Source organism: Coturnix japonica, chromosome 6 (assembly GCF_054131305.1).
Source record: "Coturnix japonica strain WE chromosome 6, WE-NBRP24, whole genome shotgun sequence".
Taxonomy (NCBI): domain Eukaryota; kingdom Metazoa; phylum Chordata; class Aves; order Galliformes; family Phasianidae; genus Coturnix; species Coturnix japonica.
Genome location: NC_140668.1, coordinates 16,840,615 through 16,860,492, shown reverse-complemented (window position 1 = coordinate 16,860,492; position 19,878 = coordinate 16,840,615). Strand labels below are relative to the sequence as shown.

At 41.8% G+C, this 19,878-nt stretch overlaps 2 protein-coding genes across 5 annotated transcripts; both read left to right on the top strand.

Annotated features, from left to right (window-relative positions):
* The first annotated feature begins 1,852 nt into the window (after positions 1 to 1,852).
* Positions 1,853 to 12,983, top strand: LOC146760388 (pre-mRNA cleavage complex 2 protein Pcf11-like). Its single transcript, XM_085551423.1, has 8 exons — positions 1,853 to 2,240; positions 5,427 to 5,552; positions 7,644 to 7,832; positions 8,249 to 8,434; positions 9,337 to 10,445; positions 10,717 to 10,906; positions 10,994 to 11,633; positions 12,127 to 12,983. The coding sequence occupies exons 1-8, from the start codon at positions 2,052 to 2,054 to the stop codon at positions 12,981 to 12,983; spliced, it is 3,486 nt and encodes a 1,161-aa protein (XP_085407549.1). The 5' UTR covers positions 1,853 to 2,051.
* A 42-nt stretch (positions 12,984 to 13,025) lies between these two features.
* Positions 13,026 to 18,412, top strand: LOC146760387 (pre-mRNA cleavage complex 2 protein Pcf11-like). 4 transcript variants are annotated; one of them, XM_085551553.1, is made up of 8 exons: positions 13,029 to 13,562; positions 14,240 to 14,362; positions 14,888 to 14,993; positions 15,291 to 15,474; positions 15,875 to 15,997; positions 16,496 to 16,588; positions 17,261 to 17,296; positions 17,995 to 18,412. In XM_085551553.1, exons 1-8 carry the CDS (start codon positions 13,484 to 13,486, stop codon positions 18,118 to 18,120), a joined length of 870 nt encoding a protein of 289 aa, XP_085407679.1. In that variant the 5' UTR covers positions 13,029 to 13,483; the 3' UTR covers positions 18,121 to 18,412. The 4 variants fall into 4 exon arrangements, with proteins under 4 accessions (XP_085407680.1, XP_085407679.1, XP_085407678.1 ...); XM_085551552.1 differs by having other exon boundaries at positions 13,036 to 13,562; positions 14,891 to 14,993; positions 17,911 to 18,412; XM_085551551.1 differs by having other exon boundaries at positions 13,036 to 13,562; positions 17,911 to 18,412.
* Positions 18,413 to 19,878: the final 1,466 nt, after the last annotated feature.

Sequence of the window (19,878 nt, the reverse complement as noted above, 5' to 3'; positions counted from 1 at the left end):
TATTCCTTGGCTGCGTGTACCTTTATAATACGGATAATTAGCTCATACATATTGCAAATGTGGAGCTCTTCATTGGTTCCCAATTACATACCATCCCCGAGTATCTTTGCAGCTTGTTGTTATCATCCTGAAAGTTACTCCCTTGCCGAGTTCACAAAACCATGGTTAGTTTCTCACCATCCCAGGGCATCCTGTTGATCTCACTGTCCTTGCAGGTGGCATGGCTGCTTGATTAACTGCACTGTGTTTACGACACTTCTCAGCTAGCTGTAAAAAACACTCTCTACACAGGGCTCCTTTTCCAATTCTGTAATGCTTTTCTCTTTCAGGGCTGCTTTTCCTTGCTCTTTTCCCCTTGCAGGGCTCCTTTTCCCCTTGCCGGGCTCCTTTTCCAATTCTGTAATGCTTTTCTCTTTCAGGGCTGCTTTTCCTTGCTCTTTTCCCCTTGCAGGGCTCCTTTTCCCCTTGCAGGGCTCCTTTTCCCCTTTGGGGAAAACAGTATTTCCTCCTTTGGGAGGAAATTTTACTACTCGGAAAGGGTAGTCAGGCATTGGAATGCACTGCCCAGGGAGGTGGTGGAGTCACCGACCATGGGAGTGTTCAAGAAACGCTTGGATGTGGTGTTGAGGAATATGATTTAGCCAGGAAGTATCGGTGATGGTTGGACTGGATGATCTTCCAGGTCTTTTCCAGCCTTGATAATTCTGTGATTCTGTGAACCACAGAGAAACACCGTCTGCTTCCTTAAGTGAATCTGGGCTGGAGAACAAAGGACTTGAGCTCATGTACAGTGAGGTGATCTACATGTAATTAAACTGATGTTCGAAAACCTACAGTACAGTGAGGTAATCTACATGTAATTAAACTGATGTTTGAAAACCTACGGTGTTTTACTCTGGTAGTATCTGCAACCTTAGATGTTTGGGAAAGTACTTAATTCTTGAATGGCTTCTTACCACGGTTTAGTGGGCAAATACTGGTGGTAGGTGGATGGACTGGATGATGCTTTAGGTCTTTTCCAACCTTGGTGATTCTATGATAGTATTTCTATCTACCTATCAGGCCTGGCTGCCCTGCCTGTCTCATAGAGGCATCAAGTTCAGTTTTGTTTCCTCATAAAGGAGCAGCATTTTGGAAGGGCTGTGGAGAAAACACTTCGCCACTGAGTTTATTTCCACAAGCTTTATTATTATCTTTGGGAGAATATCATGAGCAGGCTTTGTTACTACGACTACGGAAAGCCGCGTTACCACAACAACGGCTGGCCAATAGCGAACCTGTTCTAGTAAAGATCTATGTTTGATCTAGTAAATGTGTATGTTTGATCTAGTAAAGGTTTATGTTTGGTGGCCCTGCTAGGCAGGGGGTTGGCACTACATGATCCTTGAGGTCCCTTCCAACCCGGGTCATTCTGTGACTGATTCTGTGTGACTCTGTGGAGGGTGAGGAGGAAAGGCGGGATCGCAGCGGAGCACCAATCAGAACTGAGGGCTGAAGGGGAAGGCGGGAGGGATTGGCCCGGGGAGTTAGAGGAGGGGAGTGGGGAAAAACAACCAATCGTAAGTCTGAACGCAGAGGTGAGGGCGGGTTTTTGGCCATAGCAACCAATCATCTGTAGATTGAGATGGTCCAGCGAATCACATTCACGTTCTTCAGGTCGAGACAATCGCATGCGGAGCGGTTGAGCGTCACCCAATGGGGACGCGCTGAGCGAACAAAAGGGGCATTCCAAGCTGCCGGCCCCTTTTTTCCCTCAGCCCAATTTCACATGACGCAACGGTTGGAGGAAGCGGTTCACGAGCCGTAGCCGCCGCCGCCATTTTGTGAGCGTTGAGACTTGAGCTGGCGGTGGTCGGAAGCGCATCGGCGATCTGGACGGCACTAGCAGCGTCATTAAGCAGCGGAGCCGCAGCTCGGAGGATGCGGTAGAGGAGCCCAGCAGCAGCGGAGGGGGGGAAGCGTCGCTCGGCGGCGGAGGCGGCAGGGGAATCGCGGAGAGGGGGCCGTCGGTCGGTGGGTCGGGTCCTGGTGCGGGCCCCGGTCGGAGGAACATGTCGGCCCCGGAGAGCAGCGCTGGTAGCAGCGAGGCCCGGGAGGACACGTGCCGCGATTACCAGTCATTGTTGGAGGACCTGACGTTCAACAGCAAACCTCACATCAACATGCTGACCATCCTGGCCAAGGAGAACGTGCCCTTCGCCAAGGACATCGTCTCCCTGATCGAGGCGCAAATCGCCAAGGTTTTATATTCAACCGCCTACTACTCCTACCTATACTGCTGGGGGGACTGGCCGGTGTCAGGAGAAAGGGCTGAGGGACGGAGGAGGCAGGGAGAGAAGGAGGGCCCGAGAGAGGGAGGCAGCGGGGCCGAGGCTGGGAGGGGGAGGGAAGGGGAGCAGGGCTCGGGGCCTCAAGTGAGGTGCTCCCAGGGTCAGAGATGGCAATGGGGGGAGCAGGGAGAGCTGAGGGAGGGGGTGTGGGGGCAGCAGGCCCGAGGGTCGTCGTTGGGAGCAAGCGGAGGACAGCGTGGCTCGGCAGGGAGCATGGCCCTCCCCTAAGCGGCCTTTTACCCCTCCCTTCCTGGCCAGGCTGAGGGCTGCCCCTTATTCCCACACCCCGTAGGGAACAGGGGACCCGAGGGCACCCGGACGGGTTGGGGTCCCTTGGGTTCGGTAACAGATGCAACATGGCGGCCCGGCCGTGACTGGGCAGAGCCTCGCCCTTGGAACTGAGTTTTCCCCTTTAAACTGGTGTCGAAACCGTTGAATTTAGCAATTTCTAACGTAGATAACGATTTTATAAGTCTCGTTAGCGAGAGCCTGACCTTGTGCAGGTTTGTTGTTTCCCCCCCCCCAATTTATATCCAGGTAGCGTGAAGGAATATAAATAAGGTTGAGTTTATAGCACAGAAATCATCTGCTTTAGAAAGGCTAATTATAATGATTTATTTTAAAGTATTGTTTGTAGTTTGAAAGATAAGGTTATTTTCCCAGTGAGATATTAACTGGAGGAGTAAGGGTGGGGGACTGATCTTGCAGGGAAGTTTTGAGGTGAAAGGCGATCATCTGCTCTTAGTAGGGAAGTGTGTGTGTTGCTGGTCGGGTGATTCTTGTGTTTTCTGCTTAGAGAAAGCGATGTGGGCTTGGGGTAACCCATTTGGCTTGCAGGTGGCTGTTTGCCCTAAGTAAAGCAAGTGCTGTGTTATCTTCACGTGTCTTGGTTAGCGAGTTTGATTTGGTGAGGATGGGAAGAAGAAATTCTCCCCGACTGTGTAGAAAAGCCTGTAGGATCCTAACATGGCGTCTGAAAGGCACGTGATAGAAAAGGAAGGGAAAGAGGAGGCTCCCTCTGAGCCCAACCCAGGCAGTTGCTGACATCAGTCAGCCTCAGAACACGGATGGGGGCGGGGTGGGGGGTTACTGTACCTTTCTATTGCAGCTTTCTGTAAGAAAAGGGTTATTTCTTCAATCCACTGTGTGTTCTTGCCAGTCACCCCTTCCCCATTGTCTCCCTTGCTCCCTCTAATACCAGGCTCCCTCTAATATAGGCCTTTTTTTCCCCCCTTTGGCTTTAAATCACTATTTATAATGGTGAGAATTGTATTGTCTTAATGCTGGGGAGGGAAAGATCTCTTACATTATTTAATCTGTCTTTCTACCAATGCAGGATGGCTCTTTAGCGTTCCACAGACCTCTTCCAGTCTAGTTTTAAATGCTACCAGTGGCCAAGCTTTGCCATTCCTTGGGGAGGTGACGTCATAATCGAATAGATCTCACCATTATATCTCCTAAAGGGCAGTGGTGGATGTATATAACATGTGATAAATATCAATGCTGTCAAATTTCTTCATTTCTGGGTGTTTTAGAGCCTGCCCTGAAGTGTGTTTTTAATTTTTTTTTCCTCCTTCTTTTGAAAGCTGTCTTTAATCTTGTATCAATGGTTAGTTTTGCCTTAGTTACTATTTGTGACTGTGGTTTATTCAAGGCAAGTTTTCTTACTTGTTTTTTTGGGGGGAAAGTGCTCTCCTTTGCTTAAGCCACTTTTAAAAAGTGTTGCCTGGAGGCAGTTTTGTTTAGTGTAAAACTGGAGTGCTCTGCTTTACGACTGAATTAATGGCTCTGAGATGCGTGACTGCTATGATAAAAAAATATGTAAATAAAAAGTGTGAAATATGTATTTGTCTTTTTATTTACCATTGTATAGTGCAGAGTTTGTTTCTGAGACCCATTTTGTGTACAAAGTTGGTTTTTAAAGTCTTTTTTTTCTTTGCAAGTTTGTGACTCGGGGTTTGATTATGGTTTGATTTTCAGTTGTTTTTTTTTTTTAAGTTTTTTTTAGGAAACTAATAAAAAAAAAACCAAAGCCGCACATTTCCAACAATAGCTTTCATACGTTATTTGAAAGAAGAGTGGGAATTCTGTGGTGATGAGCTCAGCGTTAGCATTCTGTGTGTTCTGGTGGTATGCGGAGCCTCCCTGCTGTTGGTTTAGCTCTGTGTGGGTCTCTTTCTTTGCTTAGGGGGTACTGTCTAGATCACCTGAAAACAAGAGGTTCAAATCTGGGATTCCATTTGTGTGGTTATTGGAACGTGGGCTAGAGAACATAATAAACATTACCAAAAAATGAAGACTTAAATAACCCAACTCTTTTGAAGTCACGGTTCTTAGACTGTGCCACCTGAGTAGCTGATGTTGGAAGGAGGGCACTGCTAAACTAATGCTGTCACATTTTGAAGTAGGCTTCCTTAATTTCTGTGTGATTACTTCTAACTACTCCCAAACACATGAAGTGCCAACAGAGACTGGGACTGCTTGCTCCGTTCCCTTGGATTACAGTGATATAGTTGTGACCTTTTCTGCGTGTGGCTTGTGAAAGGACTGTGATGTTCAACGTATAATCTGCTACTACCGAAGTTCTCTAACTCGGGCTGTTCGCAGGAAGTCTGATTTGTGTTCCGTGAAATGGAGAAAAGCAGCATTCGGGAGGTCCAAGTGATAAAATATTTTTTAGAAGTTCCTTGAAGTGCTAGCGATGGCTTCCTGCTCATTTCAAGTTACTTTCTCCAGTGGGTTTTGAAAGGCTGCACTCAGTACACTAGCAGTAATACTGTCTTGTGGGCTTCTTTTTTCTTTTTTTTTTCCCCTTTTTTCACCCCAAAGCTTTGAGACAAACAGGATTAACCCAAGTTGTTCCTTTTCTCTGTGGTAGACCCACCGCATTATACTTTGAACTGAGTATTGATTTTCCAGATTTAAGTTTTTAAGTTTTTGTATAAACCAAAACCAAAATCCCAAGCAAATCCCTTGGTGTGGATAGTGGCAACCCAAAAGAGAGGTCTGTATTTCTGGGATTGGTAATCCCTTTATATATAGTTTAACGTATGTCTTTGTTGTACTAAACTTCTCAGTTTCTTCTTATTACTCCAGGCTCCTGCGTCAGAGAAGCTTCCTGTTATGTACCTTATGGATTCAATTGTCAAGAAAGTTGGAAGAGAGTATCTTACTGCATTTACTAAAAACCTAGTTGCAACATTTATTTGTGTATTTGAAAAGGTATATATACACTTTCAGAAAAGTTCTGTATTTAAGCAAAGTTGTTCCTGGTAAAATAAATACATGCTCTCAGCTTTGGGTTTTCTTGGGTACCGAACCAGAAGAACTAATTGCTTTTTATGAATGGCAAATACTGTATCTATAATGTGGAAGGGCATTCCTGCTGTTGTCAAGCCTGTAAGTTAAGTTAGTAGAACAGTTAATTATGAATTGCTGATTTATTTTTTAAGGAAGTAGTTAGTCTTTGTGTCAGGAATATATTGAGAATCAGTTTCTTAGAGGTTTTCTGAGCTCTCTGAGTTAGATTTGTCTGATTCACTTAATTTTTGGTGTGAAAAATGGGTGCTTAAATTGCAACAAATACCACTAGCAGCTGATATTCTTCAAGTGGTCTGTGATTAAAAAACATGATGGGCGAGGGGGGGAGGTTGTGAGAGTATATTATTGCTTTGTTACGTTAAAGATACCCATTTTAATTTCATTCAGTGTTGAAAATTGCTGCCAAATGTATTCACTTTTTTTTTTTTTTTCCTAAGTCTTTAAACCCAGTGAAGTAATTGTGCTTATTCCTCAATGAGAATGGCAAATCCAAGTCCGGCTTTTGAAAGACTGGACTTGAGTGGGTTTAAGTTGAATTAATGGTTAATTTCTGTGGTTTCCTGTATGCCCTAACATAACAAAGTGGCACTGCATCTGAATGAGATAAGTGGAGCTTTGGTGTATTTGTTATTGCATAGCAGCGAGGATCTGTGATCCCAGAATGTTTTATATCTGTTTTTCAGGTGTACAATGAGTGACTAAATAAGGGGTAGATTGTAATAGTGAGCTCAGAGATATTGAACTCCTTTGTATAGAGTAGATAGGCAGGCATTTACTTATTTTTCCAATATTGGTTTGTGTTCTTTCACATAGTTGCATTTAAACTTGCAGCTGAAGCTCTGGGTAATTCATTTGCTGAGTTTTGTAGTTAACTGTCCAATAAGCTAACTAGAACTATTAAATTGATATTAAATATGTAAAGTGTCAGTCACTTTAGATAACTCATGATATCGCAAGATGAAATTCTCACCCTGACATTGCTAGAGATTCTGTTTTATCAGTAAATGATCACTGAAGGTATCTTTAAACACTTAGCGATGTCAGAAACTGGCTCAGTCATGGCAGCAGTGAACTTGATACCCTCACACTGAAAGTTGTGTAGAGGCACCTCCCACCCATATTAGCTAAGTATGAGTTACTTTTATTGAAGTTCCTGCCCTCTTTTTCAAAGAACTTCTGAACTTTCTGGACAACGTGTCTTAATGTGACACCTAAAATAAAACTGTAGCCCGAAAAAGGTTGAAAAGCCAAAAAAAAAGGGTCAATGTGTAATGGTTGAGCTAGCAGCAGCATGTGTTTTGTCAGCAGATGTTTTCCATTTGTTTAAATTAACTACTTGAGTTATGAGATTAATTGAATTTTTTCTTTAATGTGAGTTTTGAGCTTAATTGCTACATCTGATTGCAAAGAGAAAATGGGTTGTAGCACTATTAGTGCTTGATTTATGGGTCTGATTTTGCAGTTGAACGGAAATGTACTTGAGTTCGTTTTGACTCATACACCTTTTGTTGGATTTATTAGGGGGAAAAAAACCTTCAGTGATTAAACAGCTCAACAAAACACTTTCTCTGTTCAGAAAGTTTGTTGTTCTCTGATTTGGTTGTTGTTGCTGTGTGCCGCTCAGCACGAACATTTGAGTTACTGTATTGTTTCAGAGGCATTTTCTTTGGATATTTTTGTCGCTGTATTTTTTTTGACAGAAATTGGCCAAGTAAAATGAGAATTTTGGTAATGGAAAAGCTGAAAGAAAATTCTCAGAGAACGGTAATACACAATTAAACCTTCACATGTCCGCATTTGAACTTCTGTTACCGATTCTGTTGGTGTAGATGTATCAATCTACACCACTTACAAGTTCTTTGTAGCCAGTTCGTTGTGTTAAAATGATAACTTTGGTAAGAATATAAAGCATATGAGATCTTAAGTTCTACAGAAAAGTATAGGTTGTTTTATATTAACTTAACAAGCCATAGAATTGTTTTATTGTTTTAGGTGGATGCAAATACTAGGAAAAGTTTATTTAAATTACGCTCCACATGGGACGATATTTTTCCTTTGAAGAAACTGTATGCACTTGACGTCAGAGTCAACTCATTAGATCCTGCTTGGCCAATTAAACCTCTGCCCCCAAATGTGAATACTTCTAGCATCCATGTGAATCCTAAGTTTTTAAATAAATCGGTAAGTCTCTATACCTACTGTATGAACAGATGGCAGTACGTGTTGTTTTTGTTGTTTGTATGCAGCTTTTGACAAACGTAGTGTGATAAGAATAAAGCATCTGATCTCTGGAGACAGGCAAGAGGAATTTATGGACTCAGTATTTAAGGGGCTTATTGAAAGTATTTATAACTTGAATTCTAGATTTCCAAACATTTATGTTAAATGGCATATTCTGTCATGGTGGCACAGTTAATCCTATGACAGTAGGCAATTCCTAGAGGAGCAGAAATTGTTTTGTTTGTATTTTGCATAAAAAATGCAGTCATTAACTTGTGCAAGCTAAGTCCCAGTTTTGTATCACACTAGCAGTTAAGAGAGATGGAGTTAGCTGGATCCATTAAGATGTTGAATGTAACCTTATGTTCTATTTTTAGCCAGAGGAATCTACTGCATCTACCTCTGCTGTCACTTCTGGTGCCTCTACTCCTCCAGCTGTTCCAGAAATACAAAAGAATTTGACACAGGAGCAACTGATAAGGCAGCAATTGCTTGCGAAGCAAAAACAGTTGTTAGAACTTCAGCAAAAAATGCTGGAGTTGGAACAGACTAAAGCACAGTTGGTGAGTAGGATAGTTGGTGAATGGTCCATAGTTCGGTCTCACTTTGTTTGGTCGTACCTTAGCGTCTATACTGGTAACTGCAGTTAAGTTTAGACAAGAGGAGCTGTTTTAGGACTAGAGTAGTGCAAGTTGATCTGGTCCTCTAGACCAGTAATTGTTACATAAAAATCTTAAGGATTACATTCAGAACAGGTTAAAAAAGGTTTGTGGTCTTTTGTTCTCATCTTGAAAATTATGTCTGCCTGTGATGTGTCTTCCACCTCTTTTTGTGGCTCACCATAAACAAGGCTTTTTTTGAATACATTTGCGCTTAGAAAATTGAGTATTTCCATAAGGAACGGGGAATCCTGATTGTTGGAAATGTCAAGGCAGTTTCTGTCTTCATTACGTCAGGTTGGTTTGATGTCACAATCTGAGGGTGACATTGAGGGTGGTGGCTGTCACAATCTGAAGGCGGTGGCAGTTAAACCTGTTTTGTTTTTACATTCATAATTGAAAGTCATCTTGTGTTGAAAGTTGATGATACTAAAGTGAAATATCGTAGAAGTGTAGAAATGAAAATATATAAACATGCTTGGCCGTTTAGTTGTCTTGGAAATGAGGAATGTATAGAAAAACTAAAGCTGTATTGAGGTGTGCTTTTGTTGATTTTTTTGCTGCGTTGACCTTGTAGTATTGACTTTGTACTTGATCTTCGCCTTTTGTGTTGGTACTATGTTATTTTAATTGCTGCGATGAGGAATGAATGGGTCATTTTCAGTTAAATGGATTAGTCTGATAACTACTTCAAAACATTTCTATTTTCATCTTTGTTTTCAAAACAGAACACGATCATCTCTGTGCAGGTGTTGTATCACACAGATTAATGCTAGGTTTTTTTTTTTCTTGTCACCTTATTTCAGGCTGTTTCTCTTAGTGTTCAGCAAGGATCATCTTCTATACCTTCAGTTCCAGCGCCTTCCAAGCCACATGTGTCCCAGACACCTCACGTGGCCGTTAAGACGCCTACTCAGGCTTCGTTACAGTCTGAGAAGATCAAACCATCCTCAAGTCCTCCACTTCACGATGTCAAAATAGTAAATAGAGATCCTCGACTTAATAGAATGTCACAACATTCTTCTCATGCTAAAGATCAGTCCCATAGGAAAGAATTTCCACCAAGCGCATCTGGTCAGTCTGATACCAAGGCGAGCAAAACATCCCAGTCTGAAAAACAAAGCTCAACAAAGCCAGAGAAAATGAAAGCAGGTGAAAAACCACAAAAGAAAGAACCTGATCAGTTGGAAACAAAGTCTAAATCTCCATCTCCTTTGAAAAACAAGCTTCCCAATACTAAAGATACTAAAACCCAAGAATCTGAAAGCACAAAAGTATCTGAAATGAGTAAACGGGATCCAAGACTGAAAAAACATCTTCAAGAAAAGCCAGAGAGCAAAGGGGATGAGGTGAAAGAAAAGAGGAGAAATACAGAGAAAAAAGAAAAAGATGAGCATAAGACATCTGAGCATAGACCAGTAGGCAGCAGGAATAAAACAATTAATGGTGTTGTCCAGAAACAAGACGTGACTACAGAAGAATCAGAAAAACAGGGTGGAAAACAAGGGAGATCCAGTAATAGAAAACGGTCACGATCCCGTTCTCCTAAGTCACGGTCACCATCTACACATTCTCTAAAACGAAGAGAGAGGAGACCACCCAAAAGAAGACTCAGGAGTTTATCTCCCACTTCTTCAACTCCTAAAATTGGAAAGATATGCCTGATTGGCGCTAAACAGTCTCATGCTGAAGAAGCCTCACAAGGGGCAAGAGATGAAAGAAATTCTAATAAGCGAAATGTTAAACAAGAGGTGCAAGATCCAAGGAGGGTGAAAAAAAGCCAAGAAGACAGGCCCCAAGAAACAGCAAGCCAGCATTCTACAAAAGGTTCTCCTGATCCAAAGGAGAATGCAGAGAATTGGCAGGGATCCAAAGCAGGCAAGAGGTGGAAACCTGGTTGGGAGGAAAATAAAAAGTAAGTTACCATATTTCGAACAAATTCTCTCTGAAGTAAGTGGAAATTCTGCTCTTGGCTGAAGTACAGTTAGGTTTGGGAGGAAACATTCAGACAGCCCATGCTGACAGAAGTTCTTGATTGAGATTCATAATTTGCTTGTAGTAAAAAATGGCAATTATGCATACTTTCTAAATCGATAGTGATGTTTTACCATGATCGGTTCTGATAGAGATGTAATACATCCTGAATAAATAACTAACTTGTGTTTTAAACGTGTTCCTATTCACAGCTCTCAGCAGACTGAAGAACACCAAGCAGTTGGTAAATCCCCTCACCAACAACACCGAGAAAACTGGCCTGCTGCTAAAGGAATTCTGTCACCCCGAGCACCGAAACAGCAACACCGGTTAAGTGTGGATGCCAATTTGCAAATTCCCAAAGAACTGACGTCTGCAAGCAAGAGAGAATTACTTAAAAAGGTAATACTGATTGATTGATTTGTAGAGGTGTCTTGGATATAGTTGTGCTTTGCTTTTCTTCTTAGAAATCCAAACTTTATGTTACAGGCCAATGACCGCTTAGCATCTGGTGAAATAACACAAGACGAGTTCCTTGTGGTAGCTCATCAGATTCGACAGCTGTTCCAGTACCAGGAAGGAAAGCACAGATGTAATGTGTGGGATAGCCCTACAGATGAAAAAGGCTCTTTGAAAAGGAAGCCTCTTCTGTCGGATGCGGAGTTAACATACTATGAGCATAAAACTAAACTGAAGAGGACACAAGTTCAGCATTCATTGTCAAGACTTGATCTCTTGGATCCTGATGATATTTTGGATTATCATGTACCTGATGCATTGCTCTCTGTGGACTGTGAGCAAGCGAAAGCAAAGTGTGGAGTGCAGTTTGAAAGAAAAGAACCCTTTGGAGAAAGATCAAGACGGCACTCTCCTGTAAGTGGCACCAGCAGACCCTTTGCTGATAACCTTTCACCTCTGGAGGGTCGACAAAGGCTTGAGGAACAAAATGCTACTAAAGGAGGAAGAGGTTCAAAAAACTTCGACCCTTACGACAACTGGGGAGAATCAGATGAATTCAGAGATGCTCTCAGACAGCAGGGAAAAGGTACAACAGAGTTCCAGAAGATCGATGGTGATGCAGTCTGTAGGTTTGATAACCGTGAAGAAAGACAGCTGCTTGGGAAATCTGGTATGCATTTTTGCCTTATTTTACAGATGTCAAATAATTTGCAATCTTTTTGCAAGTAGTTATTGTTGAGTTGTAGGAGATACATAGTCCAACGCCCCAGTGCTAAAGCAAGTACCTTAGAGTAGGAAAGTGTCTGGGCAGATTATGATTATCTCTGGAGAAGGAAAACCTTTCTGGGCAGTTCGTTCCAGTGCTCTTTAACCCTCAGAGTAAAGTGTTTTGTCTTTTTTATTTATGTTTTTATGGAACTTTCTATGTTACAGTTTGGTTCCCATTGCACCTTATCTTGTCGCTGAGCACTGCTGAAAAGAGCCTGACCTCATCTATTATTCCTTTGACCTGCTGGCCGTGCTCTTTTTAACGCACTCTAGGTTTATCATTGGTCTCGTTGGCCACAAGGGCCTACTGTTGATACATGGTCAACCTTTTGTCCACCAGGACACCTAGGTCCTTCTCTGTACAGTGCCTTATCTTTTATTTTCTCCTCTTTCAGGTGTTCGAGATGAACCAAGATCACCATTCAATGAACGTTTCAAAAGAGCTAGATACGAAGATCCAGATAAAGAACCATTTCCTGACAGTCCAGGGTCAAGATTTGGAGGCATAGAAGCAAAGCCGAGAATAAGTGCACTAATGGAAGACAGACCTTTATTTGATGGCTCATCTAGACCATCTGCTGCAAGAGTTGGGGCAGATGGACAAGGAAGTCCTTTTATCGATAGCCCTACTGCTGGTTCAAGTTCTAGAATTGATGGACCGACTGGACAAGCTGCTCTGAGATTTGAGGGCCCTTTGGTGGGGGCAGGTGCTTCTCAGTTTGATGGGCCCCTGGCAGGAGCAGGGGGAGCTGGATCCCTAAGATTTGATGGGCCACCAGGGCAGCTGGCAGGGGCTCTCAGGTTTGAAGGACCTCACGGACAGGTTGGTGGGGGAGGTCCTTTGAGGCTTGAGGGACCTCTTGGACCATTGCGGTTTGAGGGGCCTGCAGGCCAGCCTGTTGGTGGTCCTAGATTCAAAAGACCTGGAGTTGGTCTCAGGTTTGAGGGACCCCGTGGTCAGCCTTCAGGTGGTCTCAGGTTTGAGGGACCTCATGGTCAACCTCTGGGGCCTCGAGGTCAGCCAGGAGGTGGTCTCAGGTTTGAGGGAGGACCACATGGTCATCCCTTGGGGCCTCATGGTCAAGGTGGTCTCAGGTTTGAGGGTCCGCATTTACAGCCATTGGGGCCCCATGGTCAACCTGGAAGCGGCCTCAGATTTGAGGGGCCACATGGGCAGCCAGGTGTAGGGCCCAGGTTGATTGATGGACCAGTGTCAGAGCAGCTGAGAAAGATGCAGACTTTTAAGCTATAGCTTCTGAAGAATGATCATGGCACTGGCAGGCTTTATGGTGTCAGTTGTCCTTGCTGTTGCTTCTTGGAAGCGCTCTCTTCTAAAGGAGAAAGTAATTGTAAATCAGTGAAAACAATGTCTGTTCTCCCAGTAGATTGGAGGTTGTAGGGGACATACTACAAGCGTGCTGTAAAAATTTATTTTCTTTCTGAAGTTTCTTGCAGCTGGCTTGCTGAAAATCCATCTTTCAGGATGCATTTCATGTCATGGGTACTATCTCAGTTATTAGATAAAACCTCATTGTGATCTTGGTGAACGTTTAACAGTTTCTTTTGTTATTAGCCCTTTTTTTTTGGTGAAAAGGATTGCTTTGAAATACTTTAAGTGGAAAATGTGCTTGAAGGATGCGCAAGTAGAAGAAAAGTTTGTACTGAGAAGTGTGTAGAGGTTAATGATGGAATAATTAAAAACAAATTGCCTTGCCAAGATTGCATAAATGCTTAATTTTACAGGTTTCGCACATGTCTGCTCAGACAGGACCTTATGGCCAAGGTCAACAGTATCTACCAAATCCTGGAAGCTTTGTTCAGAACCCTGCAGGTACTGTAATAGTTAACTTCCTTCTGTGTCCTTTGGACTGTTCTCTGTTCATGACCACAAAAATTAGTGCTGTACGGTGATGGTGCCGTGGGTCCTTGTACACTAAAGGGCATCCTTCTCTGTGAGATGGCAGTAGGTGGGGTTTCAGGAGTACTGTCATCTCTCCAGGGGTTTCTCTCAAGCAGTGAGTGCTTTAACTGCGTGGTTTTGGTATGTAGTTACACTTTAAAACAAAACAAAACCACTGAAACCAATTTTTGGATTGCTTTTCACATAGCAGAAGGGCACCTCAATTGGCCAGGCTGAATACACATTCCCACTATATTAATTGTTAGTAATAAAAGTCTTGTATCAAGTTGTAAATGATACAAGTAGATGGATTCTCATGAGATCTTTAAGCACAGAACAAGAAAATACTACGTTTTCCATGGGAATTTCAGTAGAAAACAGGTAGATGGCATTTCAAAACACATTAGGAAGGAAGTTGTAGGGGCAGAAATGAGGCAAAGGCTGCGTATGAGGCAAACTGAAGTGGATGAGTAGATTGAAGTTAAAAAATGGAAGTAAAAAGGGGTAGAAGGAAAAGAGTGTTGTGAAATGCTGATGGAGGTGATTATTTTTTTTTATGCTAACCTTTGGTTTCCTTGAGTGTTGTGACCTTATTTCCCCTCTCCTAGGAGGAGCAGTTCCACATTCATATCCTGATAACCACGTTGGTCAGCTCGATGTCAACGAATTGTTTGCTAAACTGTTGTCGACAGGAATCCTCAAACTGTCAAAAACGGATTCCACTTCAGCACGTATGTAGCTTTCATTACATTCTGACTCTCCAGTTTACGCGTAGCTAAAGTATAAAGTGAAATGTAAGAACTATATGAACTATTGCATTCTTTTTTCTTAAATGGATCTTTGTGGGAAACCATTTGGTGCGTGTGATAAAGTGAATTATTAACTTTCTAAATGTATCTTTTAAGCTATTTAGAGCCTCCATTTCTTTTTTTTTTTTTTTTGGTGCCCCACCTCAATAACTTGTCAGTGATTCTAATCAGATTCCTGTCAGTCTCTGAAATATTTGTCTCTCTCTAAATACTGAATTTTAGTGCCAGAAGCTTAGATGAAGTAGAGTCATATTAAATTGCCATTTGGAGTTGCATACTGTCTTTTGTACGCTTTTTAAAGCTATGAGACTGACTCAGCTCTTATACACATTCAGGTTAACGTAGTCAGGTTATATTTATTAGTATTTGAATAAAAATAATATCCAGGTGCACCTTATTTTGTTCTGAAAATGAGCTGAAATTTTGATGAAATTCTTTCTTTTAAAGAAGCGAATGAAACATCGGCACAGCCAGCAGCTGAAGAGGAGGATGATGACCAGGGTGATCACGATGTCCCAGACCTCACGAACTTTAAAGTTGAAGAACTCAGTCAGTGCGTATTGCAGCATGAGCTTACTCTGCACTAGGAATAATGGCATGGTGGTATCTAGGCGGTTAATCCAAGGCGATTGAGTAGGTGTGATATAACAATGCTAGTGTGTTCACTGTGAGTAGTTCATGCTTATTTGAATGCTTTTTAATGTACTTACATGAATGCTTTGACTGTCAAATGCTTTAACCTTATAGGACAATCATGCTTTTCTTCTACTCCTGAGGTCACTTGAAACAACTTACTGAGAAACTTCCAATTTCTTTCCAAAGAAATGTTAACTTCTTTTTGTTTTTCTAGGCGTTATGATAGTGTTATAAATCAACTATACACTGGAATTCAGTGCTGCTCGTGTGGAATGAGATTTACTACTTCAAAGACAGACGTTTATGCAGACCATTTAGATTGGCACTATCGCCAGAACCGTTCGAAAAAAGACGTTCGCCGAAAAATTACACACAGAAGGTGGTACTACAGCGTAACGGTGAGCAATGCAGGACCTGGGCCTTGTTAATTAGGGCTGGGTTTGGTGTTTCACATACATGGAGTGGGATTGAGATTGAAGTTGTATTACCATTGGAGTTTGGTGATCAGTGATGTATGAAAACTACTTGATATATCAGAAATACTTGCCAAAAGAAAAGGCTGTTATGTGGTGAACAATAAGCAGCTTGGAGTTATCCGTACTGCTTTGGTTGGACTAAGAATGAAATGGAAGTTGAAGTATAATGGCCTTTCGCAGACTGTTTCAGTTTAACAAACTAAGGCTGATTATATCTGTTACTTCAGGGATTCCATTTTTCTTTTCTTTTTTTTTTTTTTTTCAAACGTATTTTTTAATGATTTCTGGCTGTTTGTGATTGTGATTGAATTATTGTCCTTAGGATTGGATTGAGTTTGAAGAAATAGCTGACCTAGAGGAGCGTGCAAAAAGCCAGTTCTTTGAAAAAGCTGCAAAAGAAAAGCAGTTTCAGAGTGTGCCTGCTGGACCAGCTGGAGCAGTTGAGGTGAGTTCCAGTTTTCCTGCTGTAACCCATATGGTCTGTAAGTAGATTCAAGTCTTGTGCCTTGTTCTCAGAGGTCGCTGTTTATTTTGCAGAGGAGTGTGAAGGGTGTTAATGCTTTGTGCAGTTCTCACTCTAACTCAGAGTTGAGTTTTGGAAGATGCCATGAAATAAACTAAATCCCTGCACCAGATTGTCTTAATTGACAGTAAAACAGCATTAGATTGTTACAGAGTGTCTTGCTGAGACTTCCTTGTTAAAGGGACAAGACTTAACTTTTTCAATTGACAAATGTTGTTGCTCATTCTACCAACTGTACTCAAATAATTTCTATTAACATTTTCTTAAAGATATTTTGGAAGCGTGGAGGTAAAATGTAGTTTTCGTGTTATCTTAATGTATATATATTTGTGACTGTTACTAGCCAAGTTCTTGATGTTGGTGTTCAGTAATGGCTTTAATAACACCATGTATCTATCATGTTACTTCAATAACTTTCAGAGGTGTGAAATCTGCCGGGAGCAGTTTGAGCAGTACTGGGATGAGGAAGAGGAAGAGTGGCATCTAAAGAATGCTATCAGAATGCATGAGAAGGTAATCCAATCTTGTTACGTGGCACTCATTTATATTAAAAAGCAAAACAAAAGCGTAAGAGAAGAATTACAGAAATAGATCACAGTGACCCATCTTTTCTGAAGGACCCCCCTGTTAGTTTTCCTGCTTCTAGTTGTATAAATATCTCAACCTTTGGACATGCTTGAAGTCCTGGGATCATTAGTACAGGCTCAATAGGCTTCCATCGTAATATGTTGCTAAAAGATAAATGAAGGTGATCTTCTCTACTTAGCATTGTTGAGTCTGCCTGGATTACTGGGTCCACTTCTGGGCCCCTCATTACAAGAGAGACCGTGCTGGAAAGAGCCCAGTGGTGGAGCCTGTTTCTCTTTGGAGGCCTTCAAAAGCCAAAGGATGTAGTGCTGGGCAGCTTGGCTCCAGATGTCCCTTCCACCCATTCTGTTCTGTGAATGTTCTGTGAGTGTAGGTGTTGGTTTTGGTCCAGTTATTTCCCTGTGCTAAACAAGGTTTTTATATGATGGCTTTTCCTAACTAAGCATACACCAGATATCTTCCCAGTCACATTTGACACCATACTTGTTCTACACATTGTTGTCCTGGAGGAATAGTGTGATTTGGATTTGTTCTGTTTATGACTGGTGCTTTTACTGTATCCCTAATGTATTTAAATGGTTAACAATTATTTTGCAGATTTACCATCCATCCTGCTATGAAGATTACCAAAACGTAAGAAAACCTTTACTTTCATATATATATATTTTTAAACTATTTTGCTTTCAGTTTGTTTGCTTGATCACTGTCTTTATATAGAGCAGGTCTGCAGAATCAGTTCCTCTTGCATGTGCCTAGGCAAAGAATCAGAGGGAATGCCTTGGGAATGGCAAGTTTGTAATGTATAGTTAGAGTTAGCTATGATGTATCCATGACAGCTTTCGTGTTATATAGGTGAGACTAAAGTGAAGCCATTATGATTTTATTGTTAACATGTGTAATCTTAAGAATTTTAAGAAACGGAAAAAATGAGTGTTAGTATATGTTAAATTTGTTATGACTTGGGAGCTAACAGTGGGGGGAATAGTTGGGAATATTTTACAGTAACATATTAAGCATTTCATCACTGTGAGGATAATACCGTTTGATAGTAATTATTGAAAAGTAATGCTATGATATAGTAACTTTGTATTATTAGATAAAGTAGAAAGTAATAAGTGGAAGTTTGGATTTTGAGTGCTCTGCTTGCCCACATGTTTGCGCTTTGAAAGAGACAGAAAGGAAAAGAAGGTAAAAAAAAATGGTTGTTTGAACAATGTGTTAATGCTGTGTGAATGTTTGTTTTATAGACATCATCATCTGATTGCACACCCTCTCCCAGCAAGACCCCTGTAGAAAATCCCCTACATATTATGTTGAACATTGTTAAACAGGAAACGGATGAGTCCTGTGACTCACCTCAAGTGAAAGAAGAACCTGATGGCACCCCTGCTGCCTGTGCAGAAGAGAGCACACCTGCCTCTATAGATGTTAAAACAGAACCAGATGAGTCTGTTTAGAATGAGGTTTGTTTTTTTTTTTTTTACAGAAGAGCTCCTGTGTTAATTCTGGAAAGCAGATACTTTTTATAGGAAATAAAAGCACTCAAATTGAGGCAGGGCCTCAGTGACTGTTTGGTTAATAAATACATTTTTGTATTTAAATTTCTTATTGCCTGCACTGTTTCAGGTGTCATTGTGTGAAAATTCTGTAGATGCGTGAAAATTTAATGGAATGAAATTGTATATGTAAAAAATGTACAATTTTCACTTGTGGAAATGTAAATTATAAATAAAACCTATTTTTGCTATATACGGGGAGTGTAATGTTTATGCACACCAACAAACAAAGACAGCGTTTCTGTACTTTTTTCAGTTTAAATGGAAATAAAAAGACCTCAGTTTTAAACCTGTTGCTGAATCAGATTCAGAAAAGTAAAAGCAAGCAACTTCCTTCAGTTATTTCATAAGCGGGTGATCAAGGGAAGCAATGCTGGGACTTCTCAAGATAAAATCCTAGATTTCTTCTTAACCTTAACTTGAACAATCTTTTACATATCCAGATGTTAAAACAAGTAACCATAAGACCGTTTTGGGTAGAAATGCCAGAATTTAACAAAGCAACCAGAGTTGCTCAGTTGTGAACACAAGTGCCAACAGACCATTAACAAACCAGGATGCCTGGTAGCTGAGACATCTTCAATGATATATTTTCCCATTAGTCACACATAAGAGTTTAATACAGCTGGACAAACTTTTCTTTACAGGGGAGGTATGAATCTAAGAATGCTCATTTGAAGTTTTTTTAAAATTTTTTTTTTTTTTAATTTTTTCGTTGCTTATGACTGAATTTAGGTGATAAACCAGATATCCTGAGATGTTAATACTTCTTAAATGTAATAAATAAAATTGAAGCATATGTTTGTGTCAGTCTCTTCCCTTTCTGTAGTGGGTTTGTGTGGTTGGGTGTGTTTGTGGGATGGGCAGTAAGCTGCATAGGTATGTATGCATGGAAGTGTAAGTGTGCATAAGTCATAGGGTGTTTGTCTTGGGATAAAAATGCATTTTGCCAGGTGTGGATTTCAGGGGCAGGGGTGGATTTCATCTAAAAGTCAGAGGAAATGTCACTGTCTTAGGATAGATGGCTCTTGCAAGGTCGGGTACTCAGAAAATCCAAATTCATCCCAGTGCATGTTGTAAGTATCAGCTGTGAACTTTGACAACCAGACCTCAAGCAATAACCCACACCTTTATGTAAGGCTGCAGTGAGAGGTTTGATATAGGGAAAATCTGGTCTAAAAGCAGTGATGCATTGGCACAGGCTGCTGGGGAAGTGCTGTGGCACTGAGGGATGTGGCCTTCATGATTCTGAGAGGAGCCACAGCAACCTCCCGCATCACTGTGGGGCAGGGCCCGTCCCCCTGAGCCGCCATGGCCGCCCGCCATTTTCCTCCCGCGAGGACTGCGCCCATAGCAACCCTGCTGCGGTGTGGGGGAAGGACTGGAAGAAGAGGAGAACGCGGCTCAAGCCCTATTCCGGCCAGTGAGACTGCTCCGCCCGCAGCCTTATCCCCGCGTCCTCCCCTGACGGCCGGGCCGGGCTGTGCTGCTCCTTGTCCCGCTTCCCCCCATCGGCCGTGAGGGGGACGCCCGCGGGGCGGCTGTGCCCGCGCTTTCCGGCTCTCCTCAGTTGTTTTGCCCGTTAGTTAACTTCATATTTCGTATTGGGCCCACCTAAAATACCCCAGACTAATCGATATTTGCCAAACACGTGGAGAA

Bases quoted from the DNA above. Each gene is read 5' to 3' on its own strand.
- LOC146760388 (XM_085551423.1), top strand. From the start codon at position 2,052: ATGTCGGCCCCGGAGAGCAGCGCTGGTAGCAGCGAGGCCCGGGAGGAC. The intron at 5,553-7,643 runs GTATATATACAC...TTATTGTTTTAG, and splicing joins TTATTTGTGTATTTGAAAAG to GTGGATGCAAATACTAGGAA. The intron at 10,446-10,716 runs GTAAGTTACCAT...TCCTATTCACAG, and splicing joins GGTTGGGAGGAAAATAAAAA to CTCTCAGCAGACTGAAGAAC.
- LOC146760387 (XM_085551551.1), top strand. From the start codon at position 13,484: ATGTCTGCTCAGACAGGACCTTATGGCCAAGGTCAACAGTATCTACCA. The intron at 14,994-15,290 runs GTGCGTATTGCA...TTGTTTTTCTAG, and splicing joins AAAGTTGAAGAACTCAGTCA to GCGTTATGATAGTGTTATAA. The intron at 16,589-17,260 runs GTAATCCAATCT...ATTATTTTGCAG, and splicing joins CTATCAGAATGCATGAGAAG to ATTTACCATCCATCCTGCTA.